Raw genomic sequence first — 13,853 nt, forward strand, 5'->3', positions numbered from 1 at the left:
GCCCCGCTCGTCCCGCCCGCCGCCCCGCCCCGCCCCGGAGCAGCCTCCTCGTTACAAGCATTTGCCACAGTTTATTAACGATAAACTCCTCGGACACGGCCGGAAAGGCAAGGTAGTTCTGACAACAGGCAAAGAATTACACGTGCGGGAACACGAACAGCGCCCGGCGAACGGCAGAGCCCTCCCCCGGCGGCGGGGGGCGGGGTAGAGCAGCCCCCGGTGCCCGCCGACCCCGAGATACAGAGAGGAACAGCGAACGGCTCGTACACAGCAAAACCAGAGGGACAGCGGGACGGGGGGCCGCTGAGGGAAACAGAAGCGTACAGAAATCTCCTCGAAATTCACTGGAAAAGGCTGAAGGGGGGGGGGGGGCAGCAGGAAGCAGGCCTTGCCTTTCGGCTTTTAGTACTAATACAAACCACGGTGGAAAGTCAGGTGGTCGTTTCTGAAATGGAGTTAACAGCAGTTCTTCTCATTTTCGTCTTAGCTTTTACTTTTCCCCCGAAATTTCCAGCAGTAATACAAACATACTTCTTTCCTCCCAAAGACACCAAGAACAATGGCAGAACAGTTTCTGGTAGTGCATCGCTTCGGCGATTTACAGATCCCCTGCAAAAAAAGTCTATTTGCTCCAAAAAAGTTTATTTATATAACTATATTTTAAGTAAAATATCTGTTTTTACCAAAATATGATATACAGGCACATGGCTGTAAAATAACTTTAAACCAATTCACTATAAAATTACTTTTGGTAATAAATAATCTGATTCTCAGAGAGGCAAAACGCTTCTCTTGCCTCTGCAGAGGGACTCTCCGAGGCACAGTTCCTCTGCGTTTCCAGAACGCTCCCTCCCTCTCCCGCCTGCATTCCCCTTGTCCTTCTCGCTGAGCCTTGCCCAGGGCAGAAGCAACTTGTGCTTTTCAGCCTGCGTGAGGCAGAATCCTGCTCCTAACAAGTCACTTACCACTTCTCAGTATTAACGAACACGTGCCAAAAGAAATCTGCAAAGTCAGTGGGGCAGGTACTCGCAACAGGCTTTTATTCTTGCAGGAACAGCTGCTCTTACTAGATCTGGTAAGATCTGCACTGCTCAGGGGCTCCTTTGGGCCAGCAAGTTGCATTGAAGTCTGGTCTCGATGTGAATGAAACCAGGTTCTTTAAGAGCAAAACATAATGCGTGCATCTGGGCAGCTGGTACATTAAGTCGTCAACAGGAATTCAGAGGCAGTCTTTAGTCCCCCAGAAGATCACTCAACTTCAGAAATCTTGAACTAAATCTCCTCTGCCTTGGCAGAGTAATGGCTTGGAGGGGGAAAAAAAAAAAAAAAAAGTGGCTTACTTTCACTCCTAAATATAAAGCAGATAACGTGTGTCTTATGTGTTCCTCCCCTGCTCTATTTCTGGACATCCAAATCTTCAAAGCACTTGCAATACATTTGGTCACAGACACAGTATTGCTCTAAAAGTCAAAGATACTAAAAATGTAAGAGAGCCACCTCAGAAATGTATCATCTCTCTGCTCTGGACATCTTTGCCCCTGTCCTCTGCACCAGTATCCCTCACACAGAGGCTGACTGCAGCTAGTCTAATGTTACCGAGTTGCACAGGGCAGCTTTCAGATTCATATATCAGATTTTTTCCCTTGTTTGTAAGATTACTGTTGCTGTTACTGCCTGCAGAGCTCCCTCAGCCCCAGGAGCAGCAGCAGCCACCACAAATCAGCTACGGACACAAAGCAGCCACTTCACATGGAACAGGCAGGACTAAATGAGGGCTCTGCCACTGCTATCATTGGTGATCTGTAGTCAGAACAGTTACTGAAGAATCTAACATAGATAAAGCTTTTACAAAAGAAGCCTCAAGACAAAAAAGTTGTTCAGACAGATTCTAAGCTTTTTAGCTTTCAGGAAAAAGCAGACTTGAAGCACAGCATGGAGTTACAGCACTAGGAAGGGTGGCGGGGCAGGGGAGGTGCTTCACAACAGCATGCCAGGCATGAATCTTGGAGTGGCACTTTCATCCCGACCTTAGAGGAGAAGCCTGACCAGAGCTACTGAAGCTGTAGCTCTTGAAGATTATTATTTGAAGCCTAATTTTCTGTCCCCCCCATCTATTTATTTCCTATGATCCTTAAAAGACATCTCTGCACATCTCTCTGGGGAACAGGCTTGAGGGGTTTTGTAAGTCATGACTTGACGGATATTATTTTGATGAACTACCCAAACGAACGACCCTGAAACTTCTCAGGAAAGCACTCCAGGGAGCAAGTCCAGTTTGCAGAGCTCACAGAAGTCAGTGCTCCATTTAGCTTGCACATGAAGCAAAATGACACATCGCATCCCGAGAGTAATTAAAAAATGGAGTATTAAAGACTCATAACCCTGTATTCCCCTGTCATTGTTATTTTGAAAAGTCAAAGGGGAAAAAACAAAAGGCAACAGCAGTAACTTTGGCTAGGTGTTCTAAAGCCAGTTTGAACAGGAGTACAAACTGAGGTGCCTACTGTGGGAGCAGGATTCATTTGAACGTATCACATGCAGTAGGGAGCTAGGCAGAAGTAGTCCAGTAAGGACACATTAAGTCCAGATCAAATTCTCCTCTCAATGTATTACATACAGAATTTACCCCTTTAATTTGATATTGCCTGGTGGTGGCAAGTCTTCTCTGCTAACATAAGCAATAAAGATATATGGAGAAAGGGAGAGCGAGACAAGAGGGAAGGCATTAGGCCTGAGAACAAAAGGATTTGTTCTCTTCTCACTTAAAAATGGTTCAGTCTTTGCTTCGCTTCCACACTGAGGACTGCTAGATACATAAACCAAATTTTTCTTCAGTACACACAAGCATACATCGAGAAGGTACCTACGACCATAGCACACAGTACACAGTAGCACAAGTTTAGAATGACTTAGTAAGTTCAAGCAAGACAAGCTTTTACTTGGAGGGGAAAATACGAGTATTTTCATCTTGAATGCAGTTGCTTTGGGTGGGAAGGGAGGGGGCTGGCTCAAAATCCAAGACCAGATACTCATCCTATCTACAGCTACAGCAGACAGAAGGTGTCAGCCTTTTGCTTACAAAGTACGATTTCGTACTGCTACCGACACAACAGGAGTGAAATCTTTATCTTTGAATATCCCTGCCAGCAGCATACGTCTGAACAAAAGGTCAGTAGGTAAGAAGAGAATGAGGGACCTCAAGAATGAATTTTTGGCTTGGACAGTCATCACTGATAAGTTCAACTTCTGAACTAATTTTCAAGGCCTTATATTCTCCTCCTACATTCTAGCTTCTTCAGGTATTTTTGTTTTGTTTTTTTAAAAAGTGCATTCTCCTCTCATTAGATCTACCTTGGTAACTAGCAAAAAGAACCTCTTCTCAGGGCTGCAAAGTGGATTAGAAGCCTCTTAGATCACAAGCAAGGAATCCTTGCTTCAGCCCAGCTAAAATGAAGACTGGGTCTGCCCAGGCTTTCCCAGGCAGCTGACAAGCAACGTCCCACCACAGAGGTTGACCAGCCCACACTAATGTAAGCATCATCACTCCTATGCTTAGAAATAGCACACTCTTTTCCAGATATACGGAACCAAAATGAGAATAGCTTCATCAAAGCAAAAGCTAAAGCAAAACAAAAGCATTTGGTTGGAAGGCAGTGAGCTGGGGAAAATTAAATTCCCCTTTTCCATGCAAGTTGAACACTGCTGGTGGAGGAACAGCAGGCAGGCCAAGAGATAACCCGTCTCTCACTTGCTGCTGCATTAAAGGCTTTCCGTATCTCTAGCTTCTACATACAATCCCACGTTTTAATAACTGGGGACCTCCTACCAGAAAGGCAGATCATCAGCTTCACAGTTAAGAATACATTAATTGTATCACTGTAATACATACAGGAGTACTCATTCCCCTGGCTAACTAAGGCCTCCTGTACCTGAAATCAGTTATGAATTATGTCAAGGTCCAAGTGGAAACAGCAAATTACAATGGCAGAAGAACCATAACCTTTACTACAACCACAAATGATCTGCAACACCTTGTGGAATGCACCCAAAATGGCGTATGTGTGTATATATAAATTTTGTATATAGACATTGTACTGTTTCATTCTTTTTAATACATATACAAGTACCTATACATATATACATATTTACAATTTACACCAGCCAGTAGATGTATGCGTATTGTACATATACACACAAACGCCTAGAATACACATGCACACACACAAACACACACTCTTTAAAATAAACTCCACATCCCAGGTAATGAAGTCCTGCCATAGTCCAAAGAAGAGCAGCACCAAGTGGTGGGGGGCTCAATATACCAGCTTCAAGACTGCTGAGAACAAACACTAGCATTCATAGAAATTTTTACCCTTGGGAAATTAAAGACTGGATGGCATAAGCTTCAGCCCAGCTACAAAGAACCTTCATGCAAACCTCCCAGCTACACTCCAGTGATTCTTACTGGTCCATCCTGTGCTCTCCTCAGCTGAATGGGGTCCACCAGTGCTGACCTGCTGCCCTTCGCTATTCCGGCTGACTAGATCAGACCTTGTACGATGGCATTCCAAACAGGCCTACCATGATACTCTGGTAGTCACCAAGTTCTGCATCTCTAAAAATAGAAACATGGCTGGGTTCAACATAAAAGCACTGATCAGACTTGTCCTTTCACTTCTTTTCTAGCAGCTCATGGAACAGTGACAATAGACTTTTTCATTTAATAGTTTAAAATATTTTCATTTCCTTCTTGTTGCTCACACTTTCACTGTCAGGAGTTGCAAGAGGTCCTGTAGCTCTGCAAGGAAGGCACTACAGTCCAAACGAGTCAGCAAGTTTTCCCAGCAGTCAGAACAGCCTTCTCCAGCAAGTGTCTTTACAAAGGCCACTCTACTCCTTAATGTACCCAGACTGAGCATTATGGGCTGAGGGATCCTATAGTGCTGCCACACATAATTACAGTCCCTCAGTTTTACTGGTTCAAAGATAGGACTGAGATGCAATGGTGGGCATGCAAAACATTAACAGGGCTTTATGGCAGCACACACTTTGTTTAACCTGCAAGAGGAGCATCAGCATCTCTCCTCAGGCACAGGGATCCAGCACAGATTGGTCAGATAAATGAGTGATAGGAAGGGCTCGTATTCAGCACTATACGGGACATTCTTTCAGCTCCTATCAGGGACTGGTAACACTGTGGGAGCCACACATTCCATCCACACATGGAAAGGAGGGATTAACACCTGCTGGAAATGTAATTCCATCTAGTACCTCAAAATGAAGAATGCCCCCTCCTCCTGGAAAACTGTGGCAGCAATACAAATGGCAAGATGACCCATATTACAGTGAGAGATGGGGGCTAGCTTTCTTAGTTTTGCAATTTGTTCATCTGCTAACCATCTACTCAATCAGGCAGAGTGGAAATTGTGTCCTTGGCCAGCAGTACAAAGTTCATATATAAAATTGCTGTGTCAAATTTATAGGGAGCATTAAGTATCTTTACAACTTCACTTCAAACCCACTGCTCCAAATGCAACTTAATTGTCCACAGTTTTGTCTACTTACTTGCCTAAGACTGCAAAAATATATTTACGAAGGACTCTGTTTTATTGCTATTGTTGGTTTGCACTATGTGGTTCCATCTTTACCATTTCAAATCCAGACTCTTTGGGGATAAAATATTGTTTTTCTATTGATTTTTTCCAATTTCTTAAAATTGTATAAAAATAAAGGATTTCCACAAATGTGGGCTAAAGGTAACCAATAATACTTCTATGCTTAGGATCAGCTGTTGGAAATGTGGTTGATAGCCACAAGACCAGAAATAAACCTCTAGTGATTCTTTAGTTTAACATTTAAAAGACATGAAAACTTCTGCTTATAAAATTGACCCCATACAGAATGGAACAGCTAAACTAACAGCTGTTTAGTATTACTTTTTAAAATAATGGTCCTAAATTTAAAAATAAAATCAAGTACTTCCTTTTATGATTTTCACATTATAAAACTGCACCATTCAAAATCTGTGGCCAGGGAAACCCCTTTGCAGTAAGACAGTTTCTTTTAATAGTCATCGAGGGTGTTTTCCAGGAAAACATTCCTAACATCCAGTATGGAAGCCAGCTCCAAAATGTGCTTTTGGAGGTGAGGATTCTCCACCGTTTCATCTCTTGGCAGTTGAGGATAAGATTCTGGATAATTTCGAGTCTCCTGCTAGATGACAGTGAAAACAAAGAGAATCAGACATTCATTTATTTTTACACCCTTTACAAAGATTGCAAAAGGCCAGTTTCACCTAAGAGGTATCCTAATCTGTTCAGCATGCCACATAGAGAGAAAATATTCTAGCATTTTCAGTTTTCTCTTTCCGTTGACTCAGAGATGGTCATAGTGGCAATACAAATGCCCATTCATCTAAGATGGCTAATAATATGTTCACAGAAGCCTGGCAAAAAAAGGGAAAAAAAGCCACCAAAAAAAGACAAAAGGACTTCACATATACTTACCTACTACGCTGGAGTTCATTTCTTGAAATTATAGACATGTAAGCATCTCCAGTGGGAGATTCATCTCATCCTAAAACAAGTATCTAAGACACTGAGGGCAAATCTATCCCCACTATCAGAAGACATGCTTCTTTTCCCTGATATCAAAGAAGCCTAGGTAGCTAACTTAGGCTTGGAAAGCTACTAGATGTCTGCAGTTAAACAAGATGAATACTGTACCTTTCTGTGCTTCAACTGCAATTTTTTTCTGTAGTGTTTAAAATGGAGCAGGCAGTTTATATGCCAAGACTCACATATATAAAATGGTGTAGATCCAGAAGCAAACTTCACTGTTGGCACAGCATTAACCAACAGGGAGGGAAAATACCACCTTCCTGCTTAGCTTATTCATTTACACTTCAAAGACCTTTCAAAATCCATTCACACTAGAATACATTCCAGCAATAACGTTCCACTCCTCCTCACTTCCTCTTATATTCTTGTTCTACACCTTTTTAGTTGTGTAGAAATAATAATCTTGAATTATTAAGAGGAATTTTTCTAGCAGACAAGGCTGTTCAGAGTGACATAAATGAATTAGAGTGTGTCTGCTACTTATGTAGAAGAATAAGGCTTCAGCAAGTCAAAGTACAAAGGCACAGATTCAATACAAGCTGTAAGCATTAGCATGTGAGCATCAGTTATCTTTCTGAAGTCACAGAGATATGCTTAGCCCTAAGACCCTTCCATCCTGAGGCAGTGCAGTTTTATATGCACTGGACTGTCATTCTCACAAAGGGACAGATATCCCTGCATACCCGGAAAATTTTGTGCATCCTCATAGTAGCCGAACAGAAGATAAATCTTGTTAGAAGCAAGCGAAGAAATTCATCCCCAAAAAATTGAAGAAAGGACTGATCTGTAGAGAAGGCAAAGAAAACTCAGTTTAGAAAGGCTTTAAAAAAACAAAACAAGAGAAAAAAAAACAAAACGGAGAGAGACTTGGGGGAAAGCACTACAAATTCTTGTGCATTCCCCTTATTCACTATTCTGTCCTTTCAAAAGGCTGAGCAAGAAAAAACAGCATCTGCTTAAGCAGCACGCTAAGGTTCAGTTGTGCATCTTTAGGCATGTACCTATGGATCGTGAGTGGGTCAGCAGTTGGGCAATATCTCGGTTGATTTTTCTAAGGTAATCTTGACACTTCTCCCACAATCCTCTGCGCATGCTTGATAATCCAGAGACAAACAGGAATGCCATTAAAGGATTGTTCAGAAAGAGTGTGAAGAGGCTACCCCGCTGAGACTGATCTAAAAAAAAAAAAAAAAAAAAATCAATAGACAAAGAGATACATTTGACACAGGAAACTGAAAAGCTGTCCCTACCACTGAATGAAGTTGCTCACCCACTAAATTCTGTAACAGAGGAACTACTCCTCTGTGTTAGTTACATCTTCTCTCCTCTTGTGGCAGATCTGGCCTCAAGATGATGCAATGACTAGCAATAAAGGCTTACTGGAGATTTGTATTAACACCAACAGAAATGAGATTTTCTCATGAATCATGGGAGGCCTATGTCTTCATTTTGAGCACATAACTTGAACACAAAAGTCATAACTGAAACAACCGACAGAAGATACTGATTATAAATACTAAAGAGAAGTATTAAACATGGACATTCTTATTCCATTCAAAAAAACAGGCAGTTGAACCTATACACACACCCCCCGAAGTCTACATAGTTGCCCTTTGTTGGGCATCACAATATCCTAAAGCTCATTTACTCCATGCAGTTCAACATGATAGACAGGGGTCCAAGCTTTATCTCAATTAACTGGGAAGTCAAAAAGAAAGGCAATGCACATAAAATCATGTGCCTAAATGGTAAGGCCACTTCCTCGTCAGCAAGGATTACTGACTTGTTTTGGTGCATTTGGGTTTTTTTCCAGGACTTGGGCACACAGCATGCATGGTATAATGCTATAGTGACACAGGGGCTCAATTAGGTTCAGCTAAGAAGTCTCTGCATGATGCTGTAGTGTACAGTGTAGCACTGCTCCAGAACTACAGCATGACTTTCCTGACTGTTCCATGAACACAATATAAGCATCCAGCATTTTATAAAGTTAGTTCTATTTTTCAGAGTTTCTGTTTAAACAGGATTCATTATTACAGTACTTATTTTCTACTTAAGTTTCAGCTAAATAACAGGAATAGTTTCAAAACAAATGAGAAGCTTCCACTTCTTGCACATTCTTTCATGATACTTGCCTAACATCACTCTATGTGGCTTAAGCTAGACCTTTGTACTTGTCTCTGTGATGGATAATACGCTTAACGTGGCAAATTCCAATGAGAAAGTCTGGAATGATTTATATTTTATAGTAGTCACAAGGACTGAAGAACATAATGTTTCATTGCCTGTTCCTACTATAAATGCACCTTCTCAGGGCTTACAAAGCCAACAGTTTTCTTTAACTTACCCTCCAAAATCAGAACAAGATCTGAGAAGATTTTGCTCTACACCTGGCATTTAAAAGTTGATGCCTTAAACTGACTCTGCTCACCTTCTGGGACTAATAAAGCTACCCAAAGTGCTAATCATCATCATCGCTCCAGCACTGCACTGGCAATTTTCTGAGTCTCCATGTAGGAGAGACTTTGCCTCCTAGCACTTGTTGAAGCTATCCGTAGAAATATCATCATTGTTAGAATAAATTATTTGCCATAAACAGTAACTAAACTTTATCGTACTACTTCAGGAAACGTTAATCTTATTTAGGTATTACATAGTGATGAAAAGCTATCTTTTCATGAAGAATCTAAGTTATATTTGTTTGGGATAAATATATGATGCAATGGCAACTTGTTAGGAAATGCAATACTACACATACCTTGTAATGCTTTTGGATATGCTGTTGGAGAAAGCAAGCACACCAATGGTTGTCCAAATAAGTTTGTGAAATTCTGTAACAGATAAGAATTTTGAAGTATTGATGGTCACTTTGCTTGCTTTTGAATATTCAGCAGGTTAAGAGTACAAAGGCTAGTAATGCCAGAAAACACACTAATGCCCATCACACAGTTCAGCATTGGCAGTGAGGCTGACAAATTGACTTGCTCATAGATCACAGCATAGAAGGAATATAACCCATTGCATTTTAAAGGAATTATAATTCTCTCATTTCACTGCTACTGACAGCAGACACTAATTTCATGAAAATACAGCTTTCAGTAGTAATACAGTACTTGAAAAAAAATCATGTTCTGCAGTAAGAGTGAAAGCCATTGGCTTTCAGGTCAAAATAGATCTAGCGTCTTTCCTCAATACCAACTGAACTATCCAGTCAAAGTAATTTCTTTCCCCTCTTCTTTCTAGCAGGAGGAACTATTTCTGGTGTAACAGAAGAGCCCAGTGAAGAAAAGTTTTAAAATAAGATTCCTTTGCAGCAAGTATGTCATAACCTTAACATCTGCTATACTGAACCCTCATTTTACAATACTAATTTAATGCGCCTTCCACCAGCACCTTAAATATTGCCTAAGTGTCCTGTTGGACACAAATTTCTCCAGAAACCTCAAACGACACCGTTGTCCAGTTTCACCAACATTTACCTGATAACAGTCCTACTGTGTATCTGTCTGGTAGGTATACTGATTGGTAATAATTATCACCAAGGAAAAAAAAAAAAAAAATCATTTACACAACCTCATTAGCTGTCATATGTCTCACCAAAACAGCCTTCTTAAAGCTGAAGGCTTGCAAAGCCATAGAAAATGTAAATGATCATGTCTGCATCCTATCAGAGCACACATTCAAACCATGCATCCAGAGCATGAGTGCAACACACATGTCTGTAGATTATATTCTTAAAATTGGCAGGTTACGAATGTAAGGTATACATCACCAGAAGTATTTGCTTGTGTAGAATCATCAAAAAGCTAATTTTTTAATTTCTTCTGGTTTCTGCTTAATTCAAATGGAATTTCCCTTCTGGGTAGTATATTTCAATTAAATTAGTTTCACTGAATTAATTTAATCTAAGTCTGCTAAATACTAAAGATAGTAATCTAGTCTAATCAAAATAAAACATTCCCATATCTGACAGAGTGTTGACTAGTCCTAAAACCTCTTCTATTTCTTTAAAAGCCCAAGTGAGAGTTATAATGCTAGATACTAAGGTTTGGTCTCTAATGAAGAAACAAAGACTATTATCATGAAGACAGTAACTGCAGGCCAACCCAGTACTATAAAGAAACATTTAAAACTCCAGAAGTCACCCCAGACGTTGCCAGTTTGAGCCGAATACACGCCGACAGGTTACATGTTCTCAAGTAACACGTAAGCTTAGTATTCACAAGCAGATTCACATGTTGAATTCTATCTTCTATCACCCAGTTAGAGACTAAAGCAGACTTTCCATATACTCCATCAGTAAAAATGACAATGCAATTAAACACTGCCTACAGCTATAAAGCAAAACCAAGGGTCACTCATATATCTCAGGAAAGGTATTACTCACTGACAGTACCTGAGATCATTTTGGACTCTGTCCCAGCGGAGGTTAAGTCAACATAGCTAGTAAGTCCTGCAAAGGGGAGAAACTACACGGTTTAACATAGAACGCAACCTTTGAAGACAGCTGCTCATGCCAGTCACTACATCTAAACTATAGATCCAGGAGGTTAAGGCTCTCAAGCTTCCAGGTACCTGTCTCAGCTCTCGCCCAGACACAACTGCCTACCATAGTCCAAGCAAACACCAGGATTCACTCACCACCACCACCTCCGCTCCTGATTTCCACAGAAAAGCACTGTGGGCATACATGCAACAAAGGAACAGGAGCATGTTACAGCCACGGCTTGGAGTGGAGGACCACAAGGTGCACCAGGAAAACCTGCCCTGCAGTCTAAATGTTGGTAGCATCTCTGGATAAGGAATGCCCTACCTTTCAGTGCATGGACAATTCAAAAAAAGGGTAAAACACATTTTTGTTTCAAAATAGACTCTGTTTTTCTACTTCAGTATTCAAGTTTTCCAACAGAAGCATTGCTGCTTTTTAAAATGCATGTCATATACATCTCTTTCCAAAAGAAGTCACTTCACATGTAAGCTTTACTAAGCTAAGTATTTATACCACATCACTGACAAAGGCCTTGCATTCTTACTGGCTGAAGTTTTTGTTTTGGTTTGCTTTTTTTAAGACTTTGCATTTGACCATAATCTTAGACAACCACAACTACAAGAAGATACTGACTTAAAAATATTATTTCATCCACATATACAGTGGTAACCTTCAAGAACACAGCCATCTATATTTAAATGGAAGTGTTAAAAAAAAAAAAATCATGGCTTTAAGTAGATATGCTCGATTCGCAGTTATCTTCCACTTTCAGCTAAATATACATGGGAGGAAGCTGTTCAAGTGCCGCTGATTTGACAAACTGGCAAGTCACTTCCTGGCAGGACTTACTTTCAGTCATCACCATTTAAGCCCTCCAGAGAGGGGGAGAGGATGAGAATGCATGCAGGAGAGCAGAAACGGGCTGTAGAAAAAGATGTGTGAGCAGTTGCTGTTACTGCCAGTATTGCTAGCAGTGACATTTAAATGTCAGGATAGCTACTCTCCTATCAGAAAAGATCAGAGCAGCCATGTGAAAAAAAGTCAGCACACTAACTTCAACTTCTCACACAATTGCCCAGAACCTCTTTGTTTGTGCCAGTGCTTGAGTCTACAAAGCATCTCACAACACACCCAGAGGATAGTCAGACAGCACTACCAGTATATTCTGGCAACCAGGAACCAAGCACGTAAGCATGCACAGAACGATGACAGACACGAATTTACAAGGGCTAGAAAATACCGAGATTGAGAGCTCTGCCATCTACCTTCAGCTGAAAACAAAACAAGACACCTAAACCCATCCCCACATATCTATCTGCCTAGGTTCAATGGCAATAGATTGTGAAGGTGAATGTGAGTTCTCAAATGCTGAATCTATTTTTTTTTAAGTAGGGGTCCATGCTCTTTTTTTTTTTCTCCTTCATCGTCTTTCTAGTTTCCTCACAGTTGTGCCCACATGCTTGTGATCTGGGTCAGAGCTCCTAGGAGCCACTTCCATAATCCTGCCCTGAAATATTTCCAAAACTCACATTTCTATACTCCTTATATACAGGCAGAGCTGGACTTCTCTCACACCAGCTGCTCTGTGTGCTTAACAGACAGAACACTGGTGTGTTTTACACTACTGATGGTCAGTTCACTGCCGAACAAGGAAAAGAAACTAAATGGAGGTTACAGTTTTTGCTTACTCTGTGCCCACAAAATCTAAAGAAAATTCAACTATCAAATTTAAATGTAATACAAAAAATGAATTCTGCTGTAAACACTTGATGGTTATTCTCACAAGAGCTACAAATCTACACGTGGGAATCCATGACCTCAAAAAGATCCTTTGCTCTAAGCTGTCCACAGAACCCTGGTATGTCCAGAGCTGTATTTGAATTAAGGATGACCAGGAATCCCTTACTCTCTCTTACAGAACTGATCCACTTGACATCTTTCAGCAATTCTACCAGAGAGGAAGGGGGTAAAACAAAACAAAACAAAAAACCAAACCCAAGCCACACTTTTTCCCCTGAAACAAAACCAACCCCCCCTGCTGTTATAGTGGAATGAATGTCAGGAAAGAGCAGAGGAAAATAAAACCCTACCAAATCCTCATTTTCTCAGAAAGACAAGTAAAATCATTCTAATTGTGTTTCCCTCCCTTTAAATGGGGAAGAGAATTTAATAAAAAGCAGATTTGCACAGAAATCTAGTGCAGTGAAGTTAAATGCAGTAGTATTTAAAAAGCCCTTTGAAATGCATTACAATACAACAAACCAAAAACCCTACAGAAAGGCTAGATCGTTATTAAGACTGTCAGGTGAAAGTTCCCTGGCTTAATACAGAACTATTCTGAATCATACTGATCACTGATTCAATACCTCTCATTGGCCAACAAATGCCTTTAAAACAAATTACACAGACTGTGGATACTGAACAAGGAACAAGTTCATCTGGCCACTAGACGTCCCTATTCCTCCTCTGAAATACAGCTGTGAACGTTCACTTTTCTCACTGCACATAATGGAGCTATAAAAAGGAAGACATAAGGAAGTGGCACTTTACCCAGATATAGCACAATCTTAATATCCCATTCATGAATAAAATAAATGTCATAATGCTCTCCAGATTCAACTGGCAACTGAGATTGAAATTGCCTGCTTCTGTTATTACCCGAATTGCAGATTCTCAAAGGTGATTTGGCATGGAGTAATTCTACTGTATGTCCATAGCCCCCTAGGAAGGAGGCTCATTGTCCA

At 40.8% G+C, this 13,853-nt stretch overlaps 2 protein-coding genes across 10 annotated transcripts in view; both read right to left on the reverse strand.

Moving 5' to 3' along the window:
- The window catches only part of GOLGA1 (golgin A1), a 23,786-nt gene extending 23,151 nt beyond the window's left edge, over positions 1-635 (reverse strand). For all 5 annotated transcript variants that reach the window (XR_008239427.1, XR_008239428.1, XM_052815896.1 and 2 more), the window contains exon 1: positions 420-635. The gene's annotated coding sequence lies outside the window, so the exon portion shown is untranslated. The remainder of the gene's footprint in view (positions 1-419) is intronic.
- SCAI (suppressor of cancer cell invasion) overlaps positions 52-13,853 on the reverse strand; it is a 50,939-nt gene continuing 37,137 nt past the window's right edge. For all 5 annotated transcript variants that reach the window (XM_052815902.1, XM_052815904.1, XM_052815903.1 and 2 more), the window contains 4 exons: positions 9,379-9,451; positions 7,622-7,795; positions 7,304-7,404; positions 52-6,213 (listed from right to left, as the gene is read on the reverse strand). In XM_052815902.1, the coding sequence (XP_052671862.1) occupies positions 6,064-6,213; positions 7,304-7,404; positions 7,622-7,795; positions 9,379-9,451 (498 nt within the window). In that variant the 3' untranslated portion in view covers positions 52-6,063. The remainder of the gene's footprint in view (positions 6,214-7,303; positions 7,405-7,621; positions 7,796-9,378; positions 9,452-13,853) is intronic.

The sequence above is a fragment of the Harpia harpyja genome, chromosome 19 (genome assembly GCF_026419915.1).
Source record: "Harpia harpyja isolate bHarHar1 chromosome 19, bHarHar1 primary haplotype, whole genome shotgun sequence".
Taxonomy (NCBI): Eukaryota; Metazoa; Chordata; class Aves; order Accipitriformes; family Accipitridae; genus Harpia; species Harpia harpyja.